General features: G+C 43.7%; 1 protein-coding gene across 1 annotated transcript in view; it reads left to right on the top strand.

Moving 5' to 3' along the window:
• Vash2 (vasohibin 2) overlaps positions 1 to 23,788 on the top strand; it is a 31,971-nt gene extending 8,183 nt beyond the window's left edge. Inside the window, exons 2-7 of the mRNA XM_042681679.1 lie at positions 749 to 837; positions 3,307 to 3,363; positions 3,863 to 3,937; positions 8,343 to 8,724; positions 10,644 to 10,759; positions 20,782 to 23,788. Coding sequence (XP_042537613.1) covers positions 749 to 837; positions 3,307 to 3,363; positions 3,863 to 3,937; positions 8,343 to 8,724; positions 10,644 to 10,759; positions 20,782 to 20,854 — 792 coding nt within the window. The 3' untranslated portion in view covers positions 20,855 to 23,788. The remainder of the gene's footprint in view (positions 1 to 748; positions 838 to 3,306; positions 3,364 to 3,862; positions 3,938 to 8,342; positions 8,725 to 10,643; positions 10,760 to 20,781) is intronic.
• Positions 23,789 to 25,184: the final 1,396 nt, after the last annotated feature.

The following is a 25,184-nucleotide window of genomic DNA, read 5'->3' as shown; positions in this document are numbered from 1 at the left end:
AAGCTACTCTGTCACCAGTGACTCATCTCACAGACACGAGATCGGGAGACTGAGAAACATAAGGGAGGAATAAGCACATGCAGAACAGAAAAGCTCAAGTATACACACAACAAAGGGAAATCAAATCATGGAGTGGTTTGGCTTAGTGTGGACCAAGAGGCAGAGTAGAAATTAAAGTTGACCTGGCTGCGCTGAGGGGTAAAAGAGTAAGAGCCTTACCTCCTGAGTCTGAAGAGCTGCAGAGAGCCAAGGAAAGAAGAGGAATCATTTCTAATCCATTTAGGGAAGGGACCCAGTGGCCACTGCGGGAAGACATGGTGCCCCAAAGCTCCATGATGCAACGTTTCCAGGGCATCATTGGCCTTGTATCCTGTGCAAATGATGCCTAGAGCAGAGCACATACAATGGAAGGTTGCACATTGTTAACCATGCACCAAAATATGTCATGCAATAAAAATAGCAGAATTCAAGGTATACACTACCTCTCTGTCCATTCTAGGCCAAGATCTATAGGACTTGGTTCTAGGACTAAAGAAGCATTTCAACTCCCATGAGGGAGGCAATACCTAAAGAACCACAAGAAACCTCTCCCCAAATACCGGGTGTCTGGTGGGAGTTCAGACCGGGAGCTTTGATGAAGAACCAACCGTTCTGAGAAGATCCGGTGAAGCAGGCACCCCTGGTGGTTTCAGTGCTGTGCCCAGAGTACCTCCTTGATAAAAAAAAAGATCTCTCTATTTCTTCACAGCCTTCCATACCCCAGGTTCCAAACTACAGACTATCAATGACCATCCCAGATTGGCTCCAGGCAATCCAGAATTACATGAAGACTCTACAGTATCCTTCCAGCCAGGATCTGAGCAGACCTGGGAGGGGTAGGCATGCTGATTGCAAGCTTAATGGCATGTCTGTCTGTCCCCAGCCAAGCATCCAACATTCTCTAAGGTTGGTGAGGCCAGGCATGGAGAGAGATTCTTGGGTGAGAGCCTGGAAACAGCAATAATGAAGGATGTCATTGCATCTACCAGGCCTTTCTCCCCTCAAACAGCGTGAAGGCGAGGGCAGAAAGGGGGAAGTGAGGCAGGTGGTCTGCCTTTAGTGCCTCTGGCTTCTTTTCCTCCCCTCTGACCTCCTGTGTTCTCCCAGCAGTGTCCTCTTCCTCTGGTTTTCTCTTCCACTTCCTTCCTCTTGAACATCCTTGTTCCTTAACTCTTTTCTACTGAATATCTTTTTTCACTCTCCCTCTTCTTTTTTACTGTTCTTCTACTTCCTGCTCACCTGTTGGACTTGGCCCCTGACCTCTCATGAGCTGAAGAGACCCACCTGCTATTGTCTTTGGCTCTCCCCAACCCAGCCTGGTGAACTTGCTGAGAAACTGTGGGGTTCAGGCTGAGTTGGGGCTAGCCAGATTGGTCCCATCCTTCTCCGGGGTCCTCAGACTGTTTGTGGTCAAGGTTAGATCAATTGCAGAGCTCACACAGACAGTACAGTAGGAACATAGCCAAGTTTTCCACCTTTGAAAGGATCTGGTTTTTAATCATCCTTTCCTCTGACCCATTACAGTGGTCGTTGGCCTACATCACTGAGCAAGCACAGGGAAACTGTGGGTACTGTGCTGCTGGCAGTCACCGGGCCTTTGGAGTCATTACTTAGGGAGGCAGAGGATAGGCTCTTTTTTCTGCCTTCTGATCTGATGCGTTTAATTTCTTTGTGACTCTACTGATTTGGAGAGAAGAGTCTCACAGACTTCCCAGGCTGGCTTTGAACCTTGATCCTCAGCTGTCAGCCTCCTGAGTAGATACAGGCATGAGCCACTGGTATCTGGCTCACAGCTTGTATTGTTAATAGTCTTACAGTCAGTATCATGCCCTGGATCTTACGCTGGAGCCTTCAATTCAGTAATTTGAGGTGGAGGATTCTGAGTAGCATCCAGGTTTAAGAATCATTGCCTGAAAGCACAATCTCTAGGGTGTGCCTAGAATTAAAGTGTTGAGCCCTGGGGATGGAAGTTACCTATGCCCATGTCAGTGCTGTGAGAGTTTGGAGTCCTGTAGTAGGCTCAAAAAATGTGGGACGCAGCAAATCTCATGCACCTGGCCTGGACTGCAGCAGCTCTGGCCACACAAGCTCATGCTTCACTAGCACCCTCCCAACAGGAACTTTTCTGTGGTTGCTTTTGTTCTGGTTTTCTTGTATATTTGGGATCAATTCCAGAGCCACTACTAGACAAACACTACTACTAAGCTACATCTCCAGTCTCAACAGGCATTTTTTTCTATAGGATTTTGTTTGAGACAAAAGCACAAAACGCACAAAGCTACTTTTAGTTAAGCTCAGAAAATCAAGATCCCATGTCAGAAAACAAGGCATCAGGGAATCTCAGAATCACCTGGTGCATGCCTGCTAGTCCCAGAGAACTGGGCAATCAAATTCAAGATGTTCATAGTGGTGCCATCTTTGCAAATTAGTCAAGTGTCAGTCCATGAAAAGATGTTTCCACATGATGTTTCTTCTGTGGAGTCTGCTGTTGAAAAACCTTACTATTGTTTATCTTTCTATCCATCCCATCCATCCATCCATCCATCCTTCCTTCCATCTATCCATCCATCCATCATTTCCATCTGTCCATCCATCTTTTTACTCATTAATCTTTCCATCCATCCATTCATTCACTTATTTCTTATCTATTAATAATAGATGCCAACTTGTGGCTTCTTCCAGGTTTTATAGGTATTCTAAAGATAATAAAGGATGGTCCCAACTCTCAAAGAGCTCATAGTTGTAGATGAATTAAGACATGTATTCAACTAACCATAATACAGAACAGATTGACAAAAGCTATCATAAAGGTTCAAGGTACTTTGGAGACCTCAACTAGAAATCAGAATTCTTGGGCTGGGAAGGTGGCTCAGTGGTAGAGTGCTTGCCTTGCATGCGTGAAGCCCTGGGTTCGATTCCTCAGCACCACATAAGCAGAAAAAGCCAGAAGTGGTGCTGTGGCTCAAGTGGTAGAGTGCTCCCCTTGAGCTGAAAAGCTGAGGGACAGTGCTCAGGCCCAGAGTTCAGGCCCCCTGCGACTGGCAAAAAAAAAAAAGAAAGAAAGAAAGAAAGAAAAAAAAAAGTAATCAGAATTCTTGGGAAGGACGGTGAGGAGTTAGAGGAAGAGCTATCTTCTGATTACTGGCCACTTTTGCAAAACACCTCGTTCCTTACCCCATTTGAGACATGATGGTGAATGTTTTCCTTTGCTAGATGACTGGGACTTTTGGAATTTTCTGTCATTTTCCCTTTACATACCTCACACAGATACAATCATACGGGGACCCAGTTCTTTGAAATTAGGAAAATGAGACCGCTTAGTGGGTAAGTGGTGCATGATGTGTGGGCCAGATGACCTCTCTCCTACCTGAGAGATGCTAACTCCCTCTTCCAACCTTTAACCTTATGCCCTAGTGCTCAGAGATCCTGGTTTATATAGGGGAGAGAAGGATGGGGTGTCCAGGACCAGGTTAGAGGTGGGACTGAGGATTGGGCCCTTTTGACTAAGCAAAAGACTATGAGGCCTCCTTTATTGGTTCCATTGTAGGCTCCCCTGGTCTATGCGCAATGGGAGGATGCTTTGGAACACTGGTGCTCTCTCTAGGAAGTATGTCTTGGAGAGTAGAGTGGAAAATTGAGGATTTTAGTTTAGCCAAGTGCAGATATGCTTTTGTGTATTCCTATGAAGCAAGGTCTCCCTTCTCCCTCTATATTTCTGCATGATGCCAAATGTGGAGACAGGCATGCTGATGATTGACAGGTAGATGGGCTAATTGCACAACTAAATAAGGCCTGAGGTTCTCTCTTGTGCTCTCTCCTACAGGTTAATGGAAACAGCAAAAGAAATGACCCGTGAATCATTGCCTATCAAATGCCTTGAGGCTGTCATCCTGGGCATGTATCCTTTAGTTATGTGTGCTTAAGTTTACTGCACACATGGTGACTGTACTGTGAGGATGGGTGTGTCTATAGTGTCCTACATCCACAGAAATGATGCTCATTGTCTCCTTGGAAAGTATCAAACTCTGCTGGCGTTCCTATTTTATTGTACCAAAATTACTCTACCATGTTAGCTGTAGCATCTGTCAGGATCAGCCATCAAGCCAGTGACCACACAGATTCACCAGTCACCGGGAGCTCTTAGAGCTCTTCCTGGTATTAATCTGACATTGCCCCAAGAAAGTTAGTTTTGGGGAAGTGGTCTGGCATGCAAATCTATCTTCAGGAGACATGTAAGAGTAGATTATGGGAGAGACCAAACACTGGAAGTATATCTTGATGAGTTACAGCTGACATAATGGGCTAATCTCTCTCCTACTTTCTGTTCCATTTTCTGGCTTTTTGGCTTGGGAGGAGTATTGCTCAGAACAACTGAGATGAGTCCCTTATTGGTGGTGATGGCAATTAAACATGACTGGATAGAAGAGCAGAGAAACTCCAAGTCTCCTGGAATGGGTGGGTGGAAGAGAGAGTGGCCAAAGTAAAACAGCGAGATCTGAGCTTTGGAGATAGTCCCAGGTGGAACAAGTTGGATGTGTGAGTACTGTGTTAAGGAGAGACCATTTCCTAAAGGCCGTGGGGGACCGTGGAAGCTGTGAAGCAGAGGAGTGGTAGGGTCAGATGTACTCTTTAGAGAGAAGCTTTCTAAAGGACAGACCAAAGAAGATAGAGTAGGGAAAGGTGGTACTGCCTCTTCAAAGCCCATCGGAAGCTCTTACAGAAGAGGATGGTGATGTTTGAAGCATGGCCCTGGCATGGGTGTGGGTTTGAGAGGGTGTTCTCGAGATGTCAAGGAGATTGAGTGAATAGGACTTAGAGACCAACTGGATACTGGAGTTGATAAGTTAACAAATACAGATTTCCTGACTTGGCCACAGTCTCTGTTGAAGATGGGTTGGAGAAATGAGGGTGACAGATTCGTTAGTGGAGACTTGACTTGTGACAAGTAAAGGTGGAGGGAAGGGAAGGAGACATATCAGTGTTACTGTGGACTTATGTGAGTTGAAGAGTTAAAAGGGGAAAAGAGGTGGCCTTACACTCCTTGCTTGCACTAATAGTGCCACAGCCTAAGAGAAGGACTTGAAGGGGAGGATCAGACTTATGGGGGTATGAATTGAGTTGGACTGTAATGAATTTGGCTTATTGAATTTGGGATATCGGGATGGAATATTTGCAGTGTAGGGCTGACATGAATCTGTACAGGAAATGCAAAATTGTGAGTGGTTGGGGAGGGTTGTGAGAATGGGGGAGGGGTTGTGCTTCCTGTTCAAGAAGAGGTGAAGCTGATCAAAGATGAAATCGGAGTAATTCCAGTTAGATATAAAGAGCCCTGAAGAAAGACAGGAAGGAAACTCAAAGAGGTAGAAGGAAAACCAGGAGACAAGAGTTACAACCACAATGGTAGGATACATGGTTGAGAGTTAGACTGGGAAAAGTAGAGGCATCTAGTCTATTTTCTTGATCTCCTGAGCAGTTTCTTTTTTGTTGTTTTTGTGTGTTTTTTTGAGTTGCTGGGGATTGAACCCAGAGTCTCATGCATGTTACACAAGCACTCTTATCACTGAGCTAGAGTTCAAGTCCCAAAGTTTCATTCTTTGTAGGGTTTTATGGTGTGTGTGTGTGTGTGTGTGGTGTGTGTGTATGTGTGTGTGTGTTCTAAGGTGGCACACAGGGCTTCTCACATTACTACTGCTGGACATTTCCATGGGACAGGGAATTTCTGCTCCTTTCTGCCTTCTGTAGAGCACTCACTGGTATAGAATAAGACAGTTCACAGGTGCTTGAAAAGTGGACACTTAAGCCTTATTGAAGCCCCTCTCTCCCCCTCCTCCCTCTCTTTTGTCTGCTTCCCACAAAGGAGAAGAAACTTGTGTCTGGGGAGCTCAGCAGGAGGTCAGGGCTGGGGTCTGGCAACAGATGGCTCAGGGAGGGCCTTAACTCTTGAGTGGCAGGAATCAGCCACAGCTGTTTAGCAGGGACTCTTGCAAGTTTAATGGCTTGAACAGCCCAGGGATCTGCTGGTAGAAATCAAAGAACATAAGCCGGGGCCCTTTGCTGGGTAGATGAGCTAACTTCAGTTGCTTTGCTGCTGGACATCCGAATGTACTCAGACATATATAGGTCATCTTGTTCTGCACAGTTTTATACATCTAAGCATCATGTCACTGGTTTTAGCCACGACCTTTGGGGATTGTGGAGAACAGATTTGAGTGACCCTGCCTCTGGGTTTGTGCTGTTGGTTTTCCTTTGTTCTTACCCATGTGACTTTGCAGAAAAGGGCAAGGGAGAGTGGGGGAGATGCAGCACACACTGCTGAACTCAGGGAAACCTGAGTCTTGGACACAGACCTACATTTAAGTCGCAGCATCTTTGCCTTCTCTTTGCTCGGTGTCAGCATCCTTGTGTCCCCTCGTGGACAGTGAAGGATGACTTGCGACCTCCTCTGTCATGGGTCCTAGGAAACAAGCAGTGCCTTGGGAGTTTCTTGAATCTAGTCAGTCTGGCTGTATGGAAGCTACATCCATTCACCTCCTTCCTGGTTCCTTCTTTTTACTTCAGCCCAGAGTGTGGGATTTGTCTGTGATAAGTCCTGTCTTGCACACTTGCACACTTGCATTCTGGATACATAGATGTTTGGCTTCAAGTTATTTTCTCAATGATGGCACTTATTTTGAAGGGGTTTGTTGACCGTGGTAAGCCTTGCTCATAGTAGCATGGTTTGTGAAAGCAACAGGTACATGATGAGAAGCAGGTTATCATTTCCCCCAGAAAGCTGGGTGTTGGCTCATTTTCCATGGACTTTGGGTGCTGTCGCTCTCTTCTCCCTAGAAAAAACTCAGGCTACTTCCTGCGCTTGTCCTTCCTCTCCCTTCCTTCCTTTTCCAGGCCCCAAGGCTTTACCAATGGCTGTGATGATAGAATTAAATCCTAGAGATGAGTGACTTGGGACCTGGCTGACTATACTTGTCCCCTAGGACAGATGCCCATATTACAGTCCTAGTAGGGGTGAGGAAACTTTTCCCTGCCAAAGGCCACCATCTGAATATTTATAACATTATTTTGCAAGCCATACAAAATTATTCAAGTGCACAGTCCAGGGGCAGCCAAAGAGAAGCCTGCACGTCTGACCCAGCCTATATCAAATAGTTTCATGGCCATATCTGGCCCACAGCCCGGATGTTCCTCCATCTCTGCTAAAGAATGCTGGGTTTGCCTCTCTCACAGCCTATGGTTGTTTTTCTTTTCTTTTATTGTAGTAAACATGGCATAAAATTTACCATTGCAACCATTACAAATGTTGGGTTCAGTGATAGTAAGAACATTTATAATGCTATGTGCTGGGTCAAAGCCAAGATGATGGTTAAGAGGCTGCTACCAAATGCACATGGGCTGGCGAGTGGAGAGAAGTTGAATGATGTGGGTTGGGAGGGAGCAGCAGCCTTGGGTTTTGGTATGGAGGCCGTTTTCTCGTGCTACCCCAGGCTCCTGCCAATGAGGTGCACATGTGACCCTTTCCGCCTCTTCTCCTCCCGATCACCAGTCAGCACGTGCTTCACATCTCTCTATAGCCTTGGTTCTGGGTTTCATTTCTCTACTGGGCCATCTCATTGGCCTTCAAGTCCTGGTATTTCCACATACAACAGTCCCAGCCCATTTTTTGAATGTACAAAAAAAAAAGGAAGGAAGGACAGAGGGAGAGAGAGGAGAAAGAAACAAAGAAGTAGAGTTGGACAGTTGGGCATACATCTGGGATTGTGCCATTGTGGCTCAGGCACAAAAACACAAGAACCTACAACCAACCTAAAGCGAAAGGGTTGGAGGTTTAGGCCAAGTGACAGAATGCTTGCCAGACAAGTGTGGGACCCTGAGCTCAAACTGCAGTTCAACCAAAACCTAAAGGGTAAGGTAGCCTGTGATGTAATCCCAGCACTTTGGAGGTTTAGGAAGGAGGATCGTGAGTTTGACTGGCTTGGGTTATATAGGGAGACCCTGACTCAAAAAAAAAAAAATCCAACAACAAAAGCTCCCAGTATCTTGTAGAAAAATAAGGAAAAAAGTGACTTGTAACTGTTTTTTTTTTTTTTTGCATTTAATAACTGAAGAAGATAGCTTGTTTTCCCTTTGTCCTTGGTCATTTGGTTTCAGCAGTGAACACTGAGATCTCAAGCGAATGTCTTAGAAAAGGATTCATCTGGACAGGTTAGATGTGGCTCCTCAGGGCACCCCTGGGAGATTCTGTCCCTTCCTACAGCTCATGCTCTTTCCAAGGTCTTTAGTGTTTTCCTTGACTCAGATTGTTTAAGATACTTAACCAATGGACAGCCTTCCATCGAGCGATTCCCCATCAGCTTTAAAACCTACTTCTCAGGAAACTACTTTCACCATGTTGTGCTGGGAATTTATTGTAATGGCCACTATGGCTCACTGGGCATGAGCCGAAGGGCTGAGCTGATGGACAAGCCATTGACCTTTCGGACTCTGAGTGACCTTGTCTTTGACTTTGAAGACTCCTACAAGAAATACCTGCACACAGTCAAGAAGGTCAAGATTGGGCTTTATGTCCCCCATGAGCCTCATAGCTTCCAACCTATTGAGTGGAAGCAGCTTGTCCTCAATGTCTCAAAGATGTTGAGGGCTGACATCAAGAAGGAGTTGGAGAAATATGCCAGGGATATGAGAATGAAGGTAGGTACTGGGTCAACAAAGAAGTGATCTGTGAGAGCGCGCTCTCCATTTCTCTCTCTCCTTCCCTCTTTCTTGCTCCAGGTCCTACATTTCTTTGGTTCTTCTTGTTTAGTGGTCACCCTATTAAAGTGAAAAATATGCCACATTATTATTATGATTAGTTTATATTAGCTATGCAGAGGGGATTTCACTGTTATATGTCCACACATTTATAATATATTCCAGTCTCACTCCATCTAAGGCTCTGCCATCTCCCATCTCCTCCCTTCCCAAAATAATTTCAATAGGTTTCATTATTCTATTTTGATGGTTGCATATTTTGACCATATTCATCCCTCCCACTAATAATATACATCACCCAATAGAGCTTATTTCTCTTTTCCCATTCCCCCAAGTCCCAAGTCATTATTATTATTTTTTGTTGGTACTGGGGCTTGAACTCAGGGCCTGGGTGCTGTCCCTTTGAGCCATAGCTCCTACTTCTGGAGGAGGTATTGGAGGCAAGAGTCTCACAGACTTTCCTGCCCAGGCGAACTTTGATTCATGATCCTCAGATCTCATCCTCCTGAGTAGCTAGGATTACAGGTGTGAGCCACCGGTGCCTGGCCCAAGTCATTTATTCTTAAATCTTTCTTCTCACCTTTCTATCTTCACAATTTCAGCCAACTTTGGATTAAAAATAATTGCAGCTGTAGTAAATATGTACAGGCTGTTTTTCTTGTTATTGTTCCGTAAATAGTACAGTATGACAATGACTTAGGTGGGATTTACTTGGTGTTGTCTTGCAGTTGGTCTAGACAGACTTTAAAGAATACAGGAGGGCATAAGTTATATACAAAGACTACATCATTTTAGATAAGAGACTTGAGCATCCTTGGAGTTGGGCATCCATGAGGGGTTCCTGGAACCAATCCCCTGTGAGGATCCTGAGAAACAGCTGAACTTCAAATCCAACAGCCAATACAAACTTAGACATTATAATTAAAGAAATGTCTTGGTCCTCAAATGGTAGTTCTTTTGAACTGGACCTCCAGTTCTGTCTGTTTTGTCTTTACAGTAGGATGACCAATCATTGAGAAGTGCATGAGGGGCTTCCCAGAACATGAGCATCTCAGTACTAAAACAAGAAAAGACTCTGAAAACCAGGATGGGTGGCTTCTCTGCTTTAGGATCTATTTCAGAGTCACATTGTATTGCTGGTCTGGCTTCTAAGCTGCAAAGCCCTTGATATAAAATTCAAACCTGGAGTCACCACTGCAGGCGAGAACTTTCACTAAGCTAGCCTCATGTAGATCTTTTTACCTCCACAGTGACATAATACCGGCTTGCTCCTGTGACTTCCAGGACTTGCCAAACTGCTAAGAGAAAGCTGGTGCACACTGAAGACCCAGGGGACAGGGGTCTGCTGACTTCAGGCTAGGTTATGTTTAGCACCCGGGAACTTTTCATTCTGCAGGAACCTGGAGTGTAGGTTTTGATAAATTGAGACCATACTGCCTGTGTGAGATAGGAGAATCACAGGAGGCTGGTTTGGGAGGCCATGTAGATGAGACTTTGCTCTCTTGAGGAGAAACTTCTAAGCAACTAAACATAGCACCAGAAAACTGAAGCACTGGGCTCATCTTAGTGTGATCATCCTCTAGAAAAGTAGTATCCTTGCCTTTTCCAGGGCAGAATTGTTCCTGCTCTGTGCCATCCTTTATTTATTTATTTATTTTTTCTACAGGGAGGAATGAGAGGAGATTTGATCTAGACAGGCATTCTACTACTGAGCCATGTCCCCAGCCCCTGCTCAGTGCTTTCTAAACCACAAGCTTATGGATGAACTGAGAGCTAGGATGCTATGTGGTGGGAAAATGGAAGGGTGGGGTGGGGGATTTTTAAGGAACTATGTGAATCACTCTTCATCTCTTCCGTAGATCTTGAAACCTGCAAGTGCCCACTCACCGACCCAAGTGAGAAGCCGGGGAAAATCCCTGTCCCCTCGGAGGAGACAAGCAAGCCCCTCAAGAAGGCTTGGCAGACGAGACAAGTCGTGAGTCCTCTTTCCTCTTATGCAGTGCAAGGAGCTCCCCATCTTCAGCTAGGGTCAAGCATCTTATGAAGATGCACCTCTTCCCCCCTCCCGAGAGTCATGTGCAGAATGGCTGCAGCTAGTTTTTAAGAAGCATTCCAGTTGGATCCATTTCACTTAGACCCATGAGGACTTTGCAGTCAGGGACACATGAGGTTTTTAACCAGGGAAAGATACTAGGATTGGTGTGAAGACAAAAGTCAGGTTGAGGTCAAAAGACTAGTGGTGGCAGCTGGTGGTGGACTGAGGAACGTGTAGGACAAGGGCAAGTTTGAGTTTAGACTGTGGAATTTGAGCTGCTTCCTACATATCCAGGAGAAAGAGCCAAGTATGGTTATGACCCAATAATTACACTGGTCCAGGAAACCTATTGTGGGTCTGTCAGCACCAGGAAAGGATCAGTGACACCATCCCTGTGCTATTATTTTAGTATCACATGTGGCCAGCAGGTCATTTCTAAATGTGTTGGGTGCCAGCAGGAAACTCGGGAGTAGCCCAGCAGGCAAAAAAAGGCTGATGGGCCTCTTGTAACAGGCCAGAGGCTCATCAGTGGTAGGGCTCTGGCCCCTGACTGGATAATTTTAGTGTCTTTCTGTCCCCCTTCCCCCTCCTCCTTACAGCTGGGGCTACTTCCAGCCCTGAATTCTGTCTCACTTTTGCACTTGTCTGAATAATCCCTTCCGAAAGGAGGATCCGTGTCAACCGGGTTGACACAAGAGTCAGCTGAGTGGGAGGCAAGAGATGACTTCACCAGAGTCTATTAGGATCAAATTTCCAGAGCAGGATGGGGCTCCCCCTGCTTCTACCCCCATCCCTTTTCTTCCTCTGCTGCCCTAGGAGTTTTTATTTTTTTTAACTTCAAGCTTTTTGTTGCAGTAATTGCTTTGATATGAACATGCAGCTCCCATCAGATACATGTGGATGAGAACAAACTCCAGGATTATGGTTTTCCCTAGGAGTTTTTAAAGCGATTTTCCCACAGAATAGTCATGTTTCCCTCTGTGATTCTTTTCTTTTCTTTTTTGTTGGTCATGGGGCTTGAACCTGGGTACTGTCCCTGAGCTCTTCAGCCCAAGGTGAGCGTTCCACCAATGAGCCACAGTGCCACTTCTGGTTTTCTGGAGATAAGAGGCTCACAGACTTTCCTGCCTGGGCTGGCTTTGAACCATGATCCTCAGATCTCAGTCTCCTGAGTAGCTAGTATTACAGGGGTGAGCCACTGGCAGCCAGCTGTGGTCCTTTTCCTTTTCCTCCTCCTCCTTTCTTCTTCTTCCTTCTTCCTCCTCCTCCTCCTTCTTCTCTTTCTTCTTCTTCTCTCTTTTTTTTTTTTTGGTGCTTGTCCTAGGGCTTAACTCAGGACCTGAGTATTGTCCTTGAGCTTAGTTTTTGCTCAAGGCTAGTGTTCTATCACTTGAACCATAGCTCCATTTCTGGTTGTTGTTGTTGTTGTTTTTGAGTGATTGGAGATGGAATGATTCATAGACTTTCCTGCCTAAGGTGGCTTTGAACCATGAACCTCAGATTTCAGTCTCCTGAGTTGCTAGGATTATAGGCATGAGCTACTGGTACCTGGCTCCCCCATGACTCTTTAAAGGTAGGGAGATGAAGACTGAGGTTTCATCTCCTGTTCCAAAGCCTTTCTGTGAATTCAAACCAACTCCTTTCTAACTCTGGGCCTCCATCCCCAGTAGGTCTCCACTGAAGAGCAAGGCTAGGAGTGTGGGAGCCTGGGGAAGTGGTGCAGGGCTGCTCAGGAGGCCAGGGTGAGAGGATGGCTTGAGCTTGTGAGTTAAGAGACCAGCCTGGGCAACATAGTGAGAATCTGTCTCAAAATAAAACCACCTGGTACTTAGGAGACCAAGACCTAGAGAACTGAAGTACAAAGTTGGCCTGGGCATAGAAGTCCTCGAGACTCCATCCCCCAAACCAGCAGCAACAACCAGGGCTGGAGGTGTGGTTCGAGGGGTAGAGTACCAGCCTCTAAGTTCAAACTCTAGAACAGGAAAGGAGGAAGGAACACCTTTTGAGAAGCACATTTGTGCTCTGAAGTCCTTGTAGGCATAATCCATCAGCACCCAGCTTTTGTGCTTTATCTTTCTTTTTTCCTCCATCATTATCTTCATGGTAGCTTACCCTGCTGGAGCCCCTCAGAGTTCCAGAGGTTAGTAAACCCCACTTCAAGATAAAATTTCCCTTCCTACAGGGCTACAAGCTGGACAAACTCCTGCTCCTTTCTGTCAGGAAGGGTTATGCATGCGCAGGCATCTGGATGCGTGAGCAGAGGCTGTTTAATGACGACGTCACAGGGAGAAAGTCTGATGCCATGGCCTCACTGCATCTAAGATACAATGAATGAGATCAAAGAAGTCATTATCCTTGGATCCTAAGCAAGAAAAACTCCCCAGAGAAATGTTCCTTTAGTGTGAAAGGCAGAGGGGAACTTAGAAAAGAGAAAGAAAAGTAGGAAGGCTATGGAAGGAAAAGCAAGCCTCTCAGCTGATGTGAATGAGCTATTTCTACTCCCCTGGCTTCCCTCACTAGCTCCCTGTTGCTGAGAGACCCCAGGGCTGCTTGAAGAAACCAAGATGGAATGGTGGGCCTTGTCAGGAAAGATTATGTAGGGCCGAGGGAGCCAAGAGCTGGTCTGAGCCTTGCGGGTCAGACAAGGTCAGGGTTTCTAGAGCTGAGAGGTTCTGACTCATGGAAGGAAAGGAGAGGTGACATCAGAGCCTGCCAGTGGTGCCCCGGAATCTCAAACATGGCCTGTGGCTCTTGGATGTTGGCCAGAGCCTTCTGCCTGGGGAGGGCTTGAGGCACGGAAGGACCCAGGGCAGGAGAATCTCTTTGGAGCGGAATCTGTTTTAGCAAAGTCTCTCCGTTTACATAGCAACTGTCATCTGTGGGCCCTGTCCGCTGTGCTGCCATCCTGGAGACAAAGAATGTGAGGGAGGAATGAGACTGGCCTTGAATGAGGGTGACAGGTGTGAATGAACCTCTCCTCTACCTAACTGCTCTCTCCTACTTTGCCTCAGTGGCCTTCCCAGTAGGCCCAAAATACTAAATTGGGGCCTGCTTGCCTTGCTCTAATTCCTGCCAGAGTTGGCAAGAGAGGAAGGCCTATCTCTTACCTGGACCACCAGCAATTGGCCGATGCTGGTGTGTGAGTGTGAGGGTGTGTATTTACTGCCAACTGGGCAGAGGGGAGGCTGGGGGTTGTGGAGGGCCCTAGAAGCTTTTTTCCTCTTCAATTTTTATTTTCTTTGGCAGTACTGGGAATTTGAACTCAGGGCTTCGTGGCACTTGCTAGGCAGGCACCTTCTTTCAATTTTTTGGTATGGTCTTACCTTTCCCCCCCAGGCAGACCTGGATCACCATCCCCTACTGATGCTTCTTATATAGCTACAATGACAGGCACCACACCTGGTTGAGATTGGGGGGGGGGGGTTCTGTGCGTACATGTGTGCGGGGGGAGGGGGGAGGGGGGGAGGAGAAGTGTTCTCTCAAACTTTTTGCTTGGGTTGGCCTTGAACTACAATCCTCCTGTTCTCTACTTCCCAAGGAGCTGGGATTACAGTAGCTTAAACCCTTACACAGACACACACCAACTTGTGTTTCAGCCTCAAGGTGCAGTGATATATTACTGCAGTCCTTAAGATGCTGCCATCCTTTTCTGGCTCCAAGGCTTCTTGTGGCTTCAGTGGCTACTGGCAGCATCTAGCGCAGAGGTTGCTTCTGTGCATGAAGCACCTGATTTGCCACTGTGAAGGGGTACTTTCTATAGCACGTACCCATGGTGCTGTCCTCCCAGCCTACCTCCCCCTCACAGCCTGGGTCCAGTTGGCTCCTGGGGTACAGATCTGAAATTAGGGTTAAAGGTAGGGAGATACTGGATGGGCAGCTGTTTACCCTAGCTCACTCTGGCTCCATGACAATGGACATGTTTGGCATCACCCTTGTGTGCTGAGAGAGGAGGTCTTATTCTTCCCACAAAGTGACTCAAAGGAAATTTAGACTCTTCTACCCCTCTTCCTCCAGAGTGCTGTTCAAAAGCCCAGGAGAGAAAAATCCTTTGCTTTCTTTGCCCTTGTTTGGACTCAGAGGGGCTTGGAGAAATGCGTTGTTCAGTGTAAAATAATAGCCCAGGATCTGATGAGAGGATCTGGGCAAGCGCAGACCTGGTTGAATCATCATCTTGGTGCCTGTGTTCCTTAAAAATAACCCCCTGGCAAGGTTCTAATTATAAATTAGGGAGCATTGGGAAGAGGTTTCTGCATGCCCAATAGCTCAGCCAGCCCTGGCCCTGACATGAGCTGGCTACTGAGCAGGCTTTCTAGCTGGGCCCTGGGGCAGGTGCGGCCCTTTGCCATGCCAGAAACTACAGCCATTGTTGCTGTGAAAGGGTTTCATCTTCTTCACCATCCACCAGGACTCTCAGCTTTGTTTGCTTTCTGCCAGAATTTACCCCCACCCCTACCCTGCCCGCTTCTAGATACCTAAGTGGGTTGGGGACCATGAGGAAGAAGAAAACCGTGTCTTTGCTTTGGGAGCCTATGAGCTATCTGTCATGACAGAACTACATTCAGCTTAGTAGGCAGATCCTATACAGGTTAAAATTTGTAAACAAACAAAAACCTCTTTTTGTTAACTCTTAAAATTAGCAAAGCAACATGAATTCCTGGCTTAGCACTTAAAGTAGTCCATGATCATAGTAGCGTATGAAGCCCAATCTTCCATTTACATATCAGAGACCTCAACTATTCATTGAATGGTAGGTATTCAGTAGTGGGATTCATAGATGAATGTACTTGCGTCCTGCCCTTATTCAGTTTCTGGGACAGACCCATGGATGGTGGTCAGTAGGAAACAACACTTAGTAAGTACTGGATTTTGAGTGTCAGAAATTAGAAAATGCTTCATGGTACTTGGTGCCATAGGTTGGACTTGAAGACAAGACATAGGGAAAGACATTTCAAAGTACAGGCAGCACGATCAGGGTGTGGAGGCAGGAGAGACCATGTGTTCTCAGATAAGTGAACATACCTTAATTGGGGTGTGAGAGGATGGAGGCACTGTGGTTAAGGTCATGGGCCCTAGATTCTTGGTGTGTGTGTGTGCACACGCACGCATGCATGGTCGCACTGGTACTGGGATTTGAACTTGGGGCCTGGGCTCTTTTGCTCAACGCTAGAGCTCCTCTACCACTTGAGCCACAGCTCCACATCTGGCATTTTATGGTTAACTAGAGATAGGAGTCCCATGGACTTTTCCTGCCCTGGCTGGCTTTGAACCTTGACCCTTAGATCTCAGCCTCTAGTATAGCTAGGATTATAGGCATGAGCCACCAGCACCAGCCTTGGGCCCTAGATTCTGAGGATCAATTCTTGCTAACAGTGCAAGTTTGGGCAAGTCCCCTGACTTCAGTGCTCGCTCTTTCACAAAAGGGATGAGTGTCAATGTAAACCTTCTATTTAGCACAATGTCTGGCACAATGTAAGCACCTAATAATAAAAGCTATTTATAATGGCAATTTCCGGGCACCCAAGAAGCACAAGGGGAATGGATGGAAATGCTAAGCAAAGGTCTAGAAAAAGGAGGCCAAAGACTCCCAAATTAAACCTTCTCTATTTTCAGATGTGCCAATAGCAGAACACAGCTAAAAGGGTGAAGTCTAAGGAATGCAAAGGAGTGTGGAGAAAATTCTGTTTCTCAGGTATGAGGGGCTCTAGTCCTGAGAAACAGAATTTTTCCTATGAGAAAAACCAGTGAGTAGCCAAAAAGTGGCTTCTATCGCAGTGAGGCCACTTGACAGGACAAGTGGGCAAGCAGATGCCATTCTTGACCCTGTATCCTGGCCTGCACAGACATCTCAGAAGGTATTGCTAGGCACAGGGCAGACAGAAAAAACGGCCAGGCAGGTCACATGGACTCCAACACTTCAGGAACAATACTAAGCTAGCTTCTTACTGGCAGTATTTTCATATGGGTGCGATCTGATGCTGAGGAAGCTGCTGCCAAGGCCCTGGGGAAGGGCGGGGGGAGGAGAAAGCAAAGCTGAAGTCAGGCACCAGTGGCTCACACCTATTAATTCTAGCTATTCAGGAGGCTGAGATCTGAGAATTATCATTCGAAACTAGCCTGAGCAGACAAATCCAAGAGATCTCATCTCCAATTAACCAGCCAAGAGCTAGAAGTAGAGGTATGGCTCAAATGGTAGAGTTCCAGCTGACCAACAGAGCAAGTCTCAGACTTCAAGTTCCTATACTGAGGGTAAAAAAAAGAAAAGAAAAGAAAAGAAAACTATAGCTAGGGCTATAGCTTAGTAATAGAAAGCCTGTTTAAGGCCCTAGGTTCAGTCCCCAATATATACTATGCACACATGCATAGGCATATATACACATGTTCAGAATCTAGGTGAGTCAATTGGTAGGATTATGAAACAAAGGATTCTCTTGATAAGCTCAGGAATTGTTTTCAGGGAGAGTATGAGATCTCAAGATTTTAGTCCTACATAGATTACAGGGTTACAGGGTTACTATAAGGGTGATTCCCTAGCTGGTACAGTGTACAGGCCTATAATCCCAAGGCTATTCCCTCTTGTGCTGTCTTTAGTGACCTCCTGGAGGTCAGAGCTTCCCCCATCCCTTCCATATTCTCTTTAGGAGGAATGCACAAAGACAAGGAGAAACAAAGAGGAAAGGAAGAGATAAATGGCATCTTCCAGTTGTCTTTTGAAGCGGTGTTCTGAATGTTACTCCATACTTTCCTTAATCTCATTGGCTACACGTTAACCCAAGGCCAGGCCTGGCTGCAGGGAGGCTGGGAAATGTAGTTTGTAGTCAAGCACCATTTGCTTTGCTAAATCAGGGGTGGGGTCAATAAAGAATATGAGCCTGGATGTTGAGGAACCACTGACTCTGTCACACATAGATCATTAAAGTCGGCACCAGTTTAAGTCAGCTAATACAAATCTAGTTTATATTTGGATAAGAAATCTGTGCTTCCATAGTGACAGCACCAAAAAGGTAGTGTGGAAGTCATAACTGCTGTAGGAAATGGCCTGCATTTAATCCTATTCTAAAGCCAAGGAGTACATAGAAGTGCTGCAGGCCTATCTTTTGGCAGATGAGCTTTTTATGGCTGAATTTTCTAAAGTAGAGCCCATCAGGGAGGCAAGAAGTTGACTTACCTTTCTAGCAGCATGTGCCTCGTAAGGCTGCTGTTAACGTATGGGGAGTGTGCTTTCAGGGACAGTGTTGCAAATTAGCTGAAAGATGAATCTTAAGCAGAGAGATAAAATAGATTTCATTTAGGCTTTTGGCCAAACAAGACACATAAAGACTCTTTAAAACGTGACTGGCCTGTAAGTATACTAGGCTCTCTCCCTATTAGTGGGCTTAAGACTGGGACTGAAACAAAAGTCTGACTCGTTCAGCAACACTGTGATCCCTTCAGCTGTCCACTTAAGAGGAGGGATCAAGCCCGGTGCCGGTGGCTCACGCCTGTAATCATAGCTACTCAGGAGGCTGAGATCTGAGGATTACAGTTCAAAGCCAGCCCGGGCAGGAAAGTCCGTGAGATTCTCACGGAAAACCAGAAGTGGCGCTGTGGCTCAAGCGGTGGAGTGCTCACCTTGAGCTGAAGAGTGCAGGGACAGCGCCCAAACCCAGAGTTCAAGCCCCGCAACCTACCAAAAAAACAAAAAACAAAACCAAACCAAAAAAAAAAAAAAGAGGAGGGACCTCCTGTGGCCCCCATGAGCCCATTCTTCCAGAGCTGTCAGCAGTGGGCCCTATTTAAAGGGAGCAGGGAATCTCCAAAGAATGATTGGACCTCAAGATGGGAAGGTTTAAGCATGAGATCTTACACATGTGAGATATCTACCTGCGATTAGCTATATTTTCAGCATTGAGGGTTTGCCCCAGGGATCATGAGGAAAAACTCATAGAAATAAGTCCATGGTCAGGTTAATAAGCCCTATGTAAAACAGTGACAATTAAGATGGCTAGTTGTTTTAGAGGGCCAAATAGTACATTGGGGAAGGCTGCTTGACCACTTCAGAGAGAATGAACATGGACTGGATCATGAGGATTCCATCTCAGAGAGCGAGTGACAGACAGAGAAGCGGAATCTGTTGGCTTGGGACCTGCCATTCACTGAGCTGAGCTGAGCTGAGCTGAGAAGTGAGCTGTTCATTTCTATCTGAGTGAGATGGGACTATTTTCATGCCAAAGAGAAAGCACTGGCAGTCAGAAGCTCTTTCAAAGATACAAATTAAGCAACTTACAGCTGGATGCTAGTGGCTCAAGTCTGTAATACTAGCCACTTGGGAAGCTGAGACCAGGATTGTGATTCAAGGCCAGCTTAGATAGAAAATCCAGTGAGACCGGAAGGGATGTAGTCTTTATCTTCCTAGCTATGGTGGCAAGCCTAAAACAGGCACATCATAATCCAGGTATGTGTTTAGGCAAGAAGTGAGACCTCATCTGAAAAATCAGCAGTACAAAAAAGGGGCTGGAGGTTTGGATCAGCAGAATACCTCCTAACAAGTATAGGTCTGAGTTCAAACCCCAGTCCTACCTATCACCCTTCCCACAAAAAACCCCAATCTTTACAAGTATATTTTCATTTTTAAGCACATAAGAAGGTTCACAAATAACTAAAAAATGCTATTATTTTCATGCAAAACTGTCTAGATCTGAAACTTCTGGATTAGAACTCACTATACATTGAATGTCCTAAACTTAGTATAGTCTTGGTTATCTTTTATCTAAGCTGGTAAGAGTGAACCGTTCACTGGTAAATGGAAAACAAGTTTAACTATGAAAATCCATAGGCACAGGGCTATATTGTAAAGTAATTTAGAAATTGACTTTAGTGGAAACAGATGATGTATTAATAAGAAATCTTTGCAATACTTTTAAAAGTACTTTTTTTTTTTTTGCTGATTCTAGGGCTTGACCTCAGGGCCGGGGCACTATTTCTGAGCTTTTTTGCTCATCTAGCGCTTGAGCCAGTTTCATTTCTGGCTTTTTTCTTTTGGTGCTTAATTTGAGATCAGTCTTAAGAACTTTTCTGCCTTCAGCTGGCTTTAAACCACGATCCTCAGATCTCAGCCTCCTGAGCAGCTAGGGTTACAGGCATGAATCACGGGTACCTGGCTTACTTTTCAAGTACTTCTACATGATTTCAACATAAATGCTTAGTTTTCTTTTCTTTTTTTTGGGGGGGGGGAGGGTCCGGTCGTGGGGCCTGAACTCTGGGCCTGGGTGCTGTCCCTCAGGTCTTCAGCCCAAGGCTAGCACTCTACCACTCGAGCCACAGCGCCACTTCTGGCTTTTTTCTTTTTGCTTATGTGGTGCTGAGGAATGGAACCCAGGGGCACAGGCATGCAAGGCAAGCGCTCTACCACTGAGCCACCTCCCAGCCCAGGAGTAGTTTTCTGTTGGGAAATATTTTAGAAAGTATTTAAGGAGGTGCTTTGCCACCGATGGGGTTTATATACTGACATCCTTTTTCACTTAAAATTCTAAGAGAGTCGTCTTGAATTAATAGATTTAAACTTGAATAGTAACCCTCCACCAAGGGTAGCTGAGGACCTCTCCCAGAACCTCAGTCACGAGTCATTTTGTAACTCCGGGCTTCCCTGGGAAGGTAGTGTTGCTGGGGGAATTTTCACTGAGTTCTGGAGTAAATGATTATTAGACTCTTGCAAGATATTGGATTTAAAAATGTTTTAGTGCCACTCAGTTCAAGCTTAAGACTGAACACTGAAAGTGTTTTAATCTGTTTGCATGTCCCTGAAAACCTATAAAAGCAGACTTGGAGAACAAATAGGGTTGGGAAGCAAGTGTGGCAGTGGCAGTATGAGTGTGTATGTGTTGAGCACAGGGAATGAGACAAGTTAGCAGAACTGAGTAGAAGACCTAGGTTTTTAAAAGCTCATTACCTTTCTGCCCCATCCTCTTCATGTCTTTCATCCTTAGGCCTGCTCTGCCTGAAAAGAAGATGGCTGACCTCAGTACTCTGAATGAAGTGGGCTATCAAATCCGAATCTAGTAGCCAAGCCATACTGGCCAGCAAGAGTTTCTGTGGTGCTTTTTTCTGCACTTTACCCAGCATCTTCAGGAGGAACTGCAATTATTTATTAAGAGCTTGGGGATTTTATTTTTAAGGATTCACCTAGAAACAGAATCTGAGTGAATGGGGACACGATTAGCTTTAAACAAAACAAACTCCTGAAGAGGTGACCACGATAAGGCTAAAGTCATCAGCCCCACGGGGCTGCACTGTTTCCTTCACTCCAGATCTCAAGGATAATAAGCATTAACTTTTTAGTTTTTTATTTTCCCATTTGCCTACTTTTACTTGCTCTGGATATTATGCTTCACCAGTAGTCAATGTTCATAAACTTCTCTCCCTTTTTTGGTATAGTAAGGTAACTCAGTCAGTATTACCTTCTTTTTCAGCAATAATGGAAGCAAAGATGGGTGGTTTTTTTTTTTTTAAAGCAGTTAATAATATTACCTCAGCATTTTTTTACATCAGATATGCAAATTTAATGGCATTTTGGTTTTTTATATTCTATTTGTATTGTTTCCCCAGTATTTCCCATGGGGAATCTCCATTGCTTGGGAGTTTTTTTTCCTGATGCACGTGATGAGAGTTAGGTATTATATGCAAGTGTTTTACTAAAAAGCACTGAAATTCTTTTGGCAATACGGGACCCATTTTTAGGATCTTATAGTCTTTTTTACAGTATTCACTGACAGCAGTTTTTTTGTTCGTTCAAAACAAAACAAGCACTTCAGACATTAGTCTACATTCTGTCATTACGTTTAAACTTTGGTGGAGTCTTAGCTAGCTAAAAGCACAGGAGGCCATGCCCTTCTTAGTTAGCAGGATATTATCTGTCAGTCAGTCAGAGAGGCAGACACCAGGAACAAGGCAACAAGTTGTAAGAAGTAGATAACTTTTCTGTTCACATTTTAACTGATTTTAAACAGAATCAAGCTTTGATTCTGAAGGACTCACTGATAAAGATGTGTTCTGACATCTTATATTAAGCCCAAAGGTGAAAGGATGTAGGGTGTGATGATTTTCTAGTACCTTGCTTTTAGGTACATTTCATGGAATTTAAGAAGTATTGGAAAATAGAATGAATTATAAAAAGTAGAAACTTTTTTTTTTTTAAATGGAAAAGTCTTCCAGTACAGTATTACACTTTATGGTGTGATCTGTGAAGTTACAGTGTAACTCCTGGTTGCAGATCTCACAGGGTAACTAAAGTAAACTGTATGTTATATAAGTATCAAGAGGAGAGCTTCTATTCTGTTTCATTTGTTTTATCTTTTCAACCATGTCAAATCACAAGACCAAAGGACATACTTAAGGAAAGTCTGCTGGTCCACAAAAGTGCTTTGCCTCTGGCTTTACTAAAAGTGGTTACAGGAAGGTGGTTAAAAAAGAAAACTTTTGGAGTGACAAGGAAAGTAAAAGGACTTAATCTGTCAGTTAGCTATGTGCACCAGAGCTGGCTCTAATCTAAAAATCAGTTGTGTTAGTAAAAGCACTTATTTTCTTGAAGGAAATACTATGTCCTTTAGTGCATTACAGTCCTTGTCACAAACTAAAATGCAGCATAAATTTAAAATTCTGAACTTAAATCACTTCCTTGAAGCATTATTAGAGTTTAAAGTGGGTTAGGAGGGCATGGGGTATAGCTCATAGTAGGATGCATTCGTATCATGTTCAAGGTCCTGAGTTTCGTGTCCAGTATCCCATCATTTCTAAAAATAATGTTATCTTTGTACATCTTTGCATGGTAAACATATCTGCAGCCTCATGGCCAATGCATTTAGTTGTTCAGTAGCTAGTGAATCATTTCATCCTTATTCTGAAACAATACTGACTCAGCCATTTATCTTGTTTATTCATTTGAAACTTACAATATCCAGTAAATACAATAAATAAAATGCCACAACTATCCTATGACCAAGTATTACTTAAGGAGTGATGATCCCATCTAAAACAGATGGTTGCATAGCCTCTAACTTCTAACACAAGAAAAGAGACAAGCAGTATGAAACTGTTCCTAATAGTCTTAATGTATAATTTAAAAACTGCCAGCTGGCTTGATGACTTAACTAGTGACTTAATTTCTTCCACACTTACTTTGTGGTGTTTAGATTCATTTTCCAAAGCAACAATTAAATCACCAAAACACTTAAAAACTGTTCATGCTCGACACTGTTTTGTTGCTTATAGGACACGCTAATTTCTAGAAGACATAGGAAAATTCCTAAACTTCTAAATTCTAATGAAGTAATTAAAACAGTAACATGGAAAAATAAACCCAACATTATACCATTTACAACTAATTTTAAGAACTCAAATTATAATAAAACCATGAAATAATTCAGAATCTAATTGTTAAAAAAGTCCAAGAGAAAGTTTATGTGTAAGATTGTCATGGCAATACAAGCAAAGTTTAAATGAATGACAGAAGATTTGAGACTATACATTGTGCTGTTTTGAGTACACTTTATTTCAGAAAGTGGTATTTAGTGATATTTACTATTTTCTATACTCACGGAAATCATGAACATCTCACTTTTTCTAAGTCAATTATTTCATAAGGATTTTATTAATAGATATTGATAACAGAACTTTGGAAATCTTAATTCAGTATTCTTACTATACCTAAGGCTTTTGTAAACTATAGTTTTATGTACAATCTTGTACAGTTTTTTTGACATACAATTCAGAATCTTGTTTATTCTCTTGAACTTTGTTCTGGCCAATACATTTTTTTTTAAATCTTTCAGAATAACTGTGATTGTTTTAGTGGGTATTTTTCTAAGTCAATGAAAACTTGTATAATGGTATTTTAGAGAATGCCAGATAAGTGCATGTTTCTAGTTACTGTTTTCTCATCACTTGTATGTTTATAATACAGCATGGAACTTTAATAAAACCATCTGGAAACTTAAAGGGTTGTGTTTCTTCTAAAACCAAAAAATTGTCTGGTTTATTATTTTTTTCTTGTGCTCTTACTACACACTGGACCTAAGTGAGCAAATTTATCCTTCTCTCACCTTACTTCTTTCATAATTTTCAGACTATATAAATATTACTTCATTTTAGTACATCTCAGTTCATTATGTTTGAGCTTTGCCCTAAGTAATAAAGGCTATAAGATGATATAAAACAGTTTAAGAACATGAAACAGGTCAGCTTAAACACCTTAAACATTTAGCAGAAAACTTCATGCACAGATGTATAATAGTTTATTACAAAATTTACAGGTACAAAGTGCAAATGATCTGATGCCTGTTTCCTCAACCATTTAAACTCTTTTCCTTTTCTCCCTGTCCTTTCCCCCTCCCGTCCTTTTTCTTTTTTGGGTCTGGTCGTGGGGCCTGAACTCTGGGCCTGGGCGCTGTCCCTCAGCTCTTCAGCTCAAGGCTAGCGCTCTACCACTTGAGCCACAGCGCCACTTCCGGCTTTTTTCTTTTTGCTTATGTGGTGCTGAGAAATCGAACCCAGGGCCTCGAGCATGCAAGGCAAGCGCTCTACCACTGAGCCACCTTCCCAGCCCCCCTTTTTCTTTTCATCCATAAAAAGATGAAAAGCAGACAGTTGTTAAATTCCAAAAAAGGACAAATTTCAAATTTGCATATTATATTTTTATGAAAAAGTATAGTAAGGCCAGAATTTTATTACTTCACAGTTCTTTGCATTTAAAACTTGTATAGTGTAACACTTAAGAGAGATTTGTTTTCTGTGGCTGTTAACCAGATTTTGTTTTTGTCAGGTAAATACAACTCTCCAGTAGAGTTATTGAGTCTACAGGTCAAAAAAGAAAACAGAAGTATGTTAGTATTGTTATTATTTTTGTTTGTGTGGAGCTTTTTTAGTAGAGAAAATTACTTTTACCCATTGGCTTCTGGTCCACTAAATAATGCTTCATTTGATAAGCTAACATAGAAAGCAGTTTTACAGATCAACTCTATCATAGTGAAACACATGAAATGGGCTTAAATTCACAATACATTAATCAGAATACAAAAAAATTAAGCTTATACAGGTTTCCAAGGATGCTAGTTTACTAACAATGATCTTTATAATAAAGCCATTTATTAAAAAATTCACTCAATATAGAATAGTTGTTAATCAATGAATCATTTTTCTTTCCCTAATACTACAAAGGGCTAATTGGACTATCATTGTAATTTGATGATGACTATAGCTGTTACTCAAGATATGTAATATTCCACAAACTGAAAAATGTGGACAATCTTGGAACTAGTTAATACTGTAAACAAAATTAAAAGGGAGAAACATTTAAACATATTCACTTAGAACTATTTTTACTAGACATCTTCAT

Source organism: Dipodomys spectabilis, unplaced genomic scaffold (genome assembly GCF_019054845.1).
Source record: "Dipodomys spectabilis isolate Male_0828 unplaced genomic scaffold, ASM1905484v1 ptg000069l, whole genome shotgun sequence".
In the NCBI taxonomy this organism is placed as follows: Eukaryota; Metazoa; Chordata; class Mammalia; order Rodentia; family Heteromyidae; genus Dipodomys; species Dipodomys spectabilis.
Note: the sequence above shows the minus strand (reverse complement) of the source record. Positions and strands in the feature narration are given on the sequence as shown.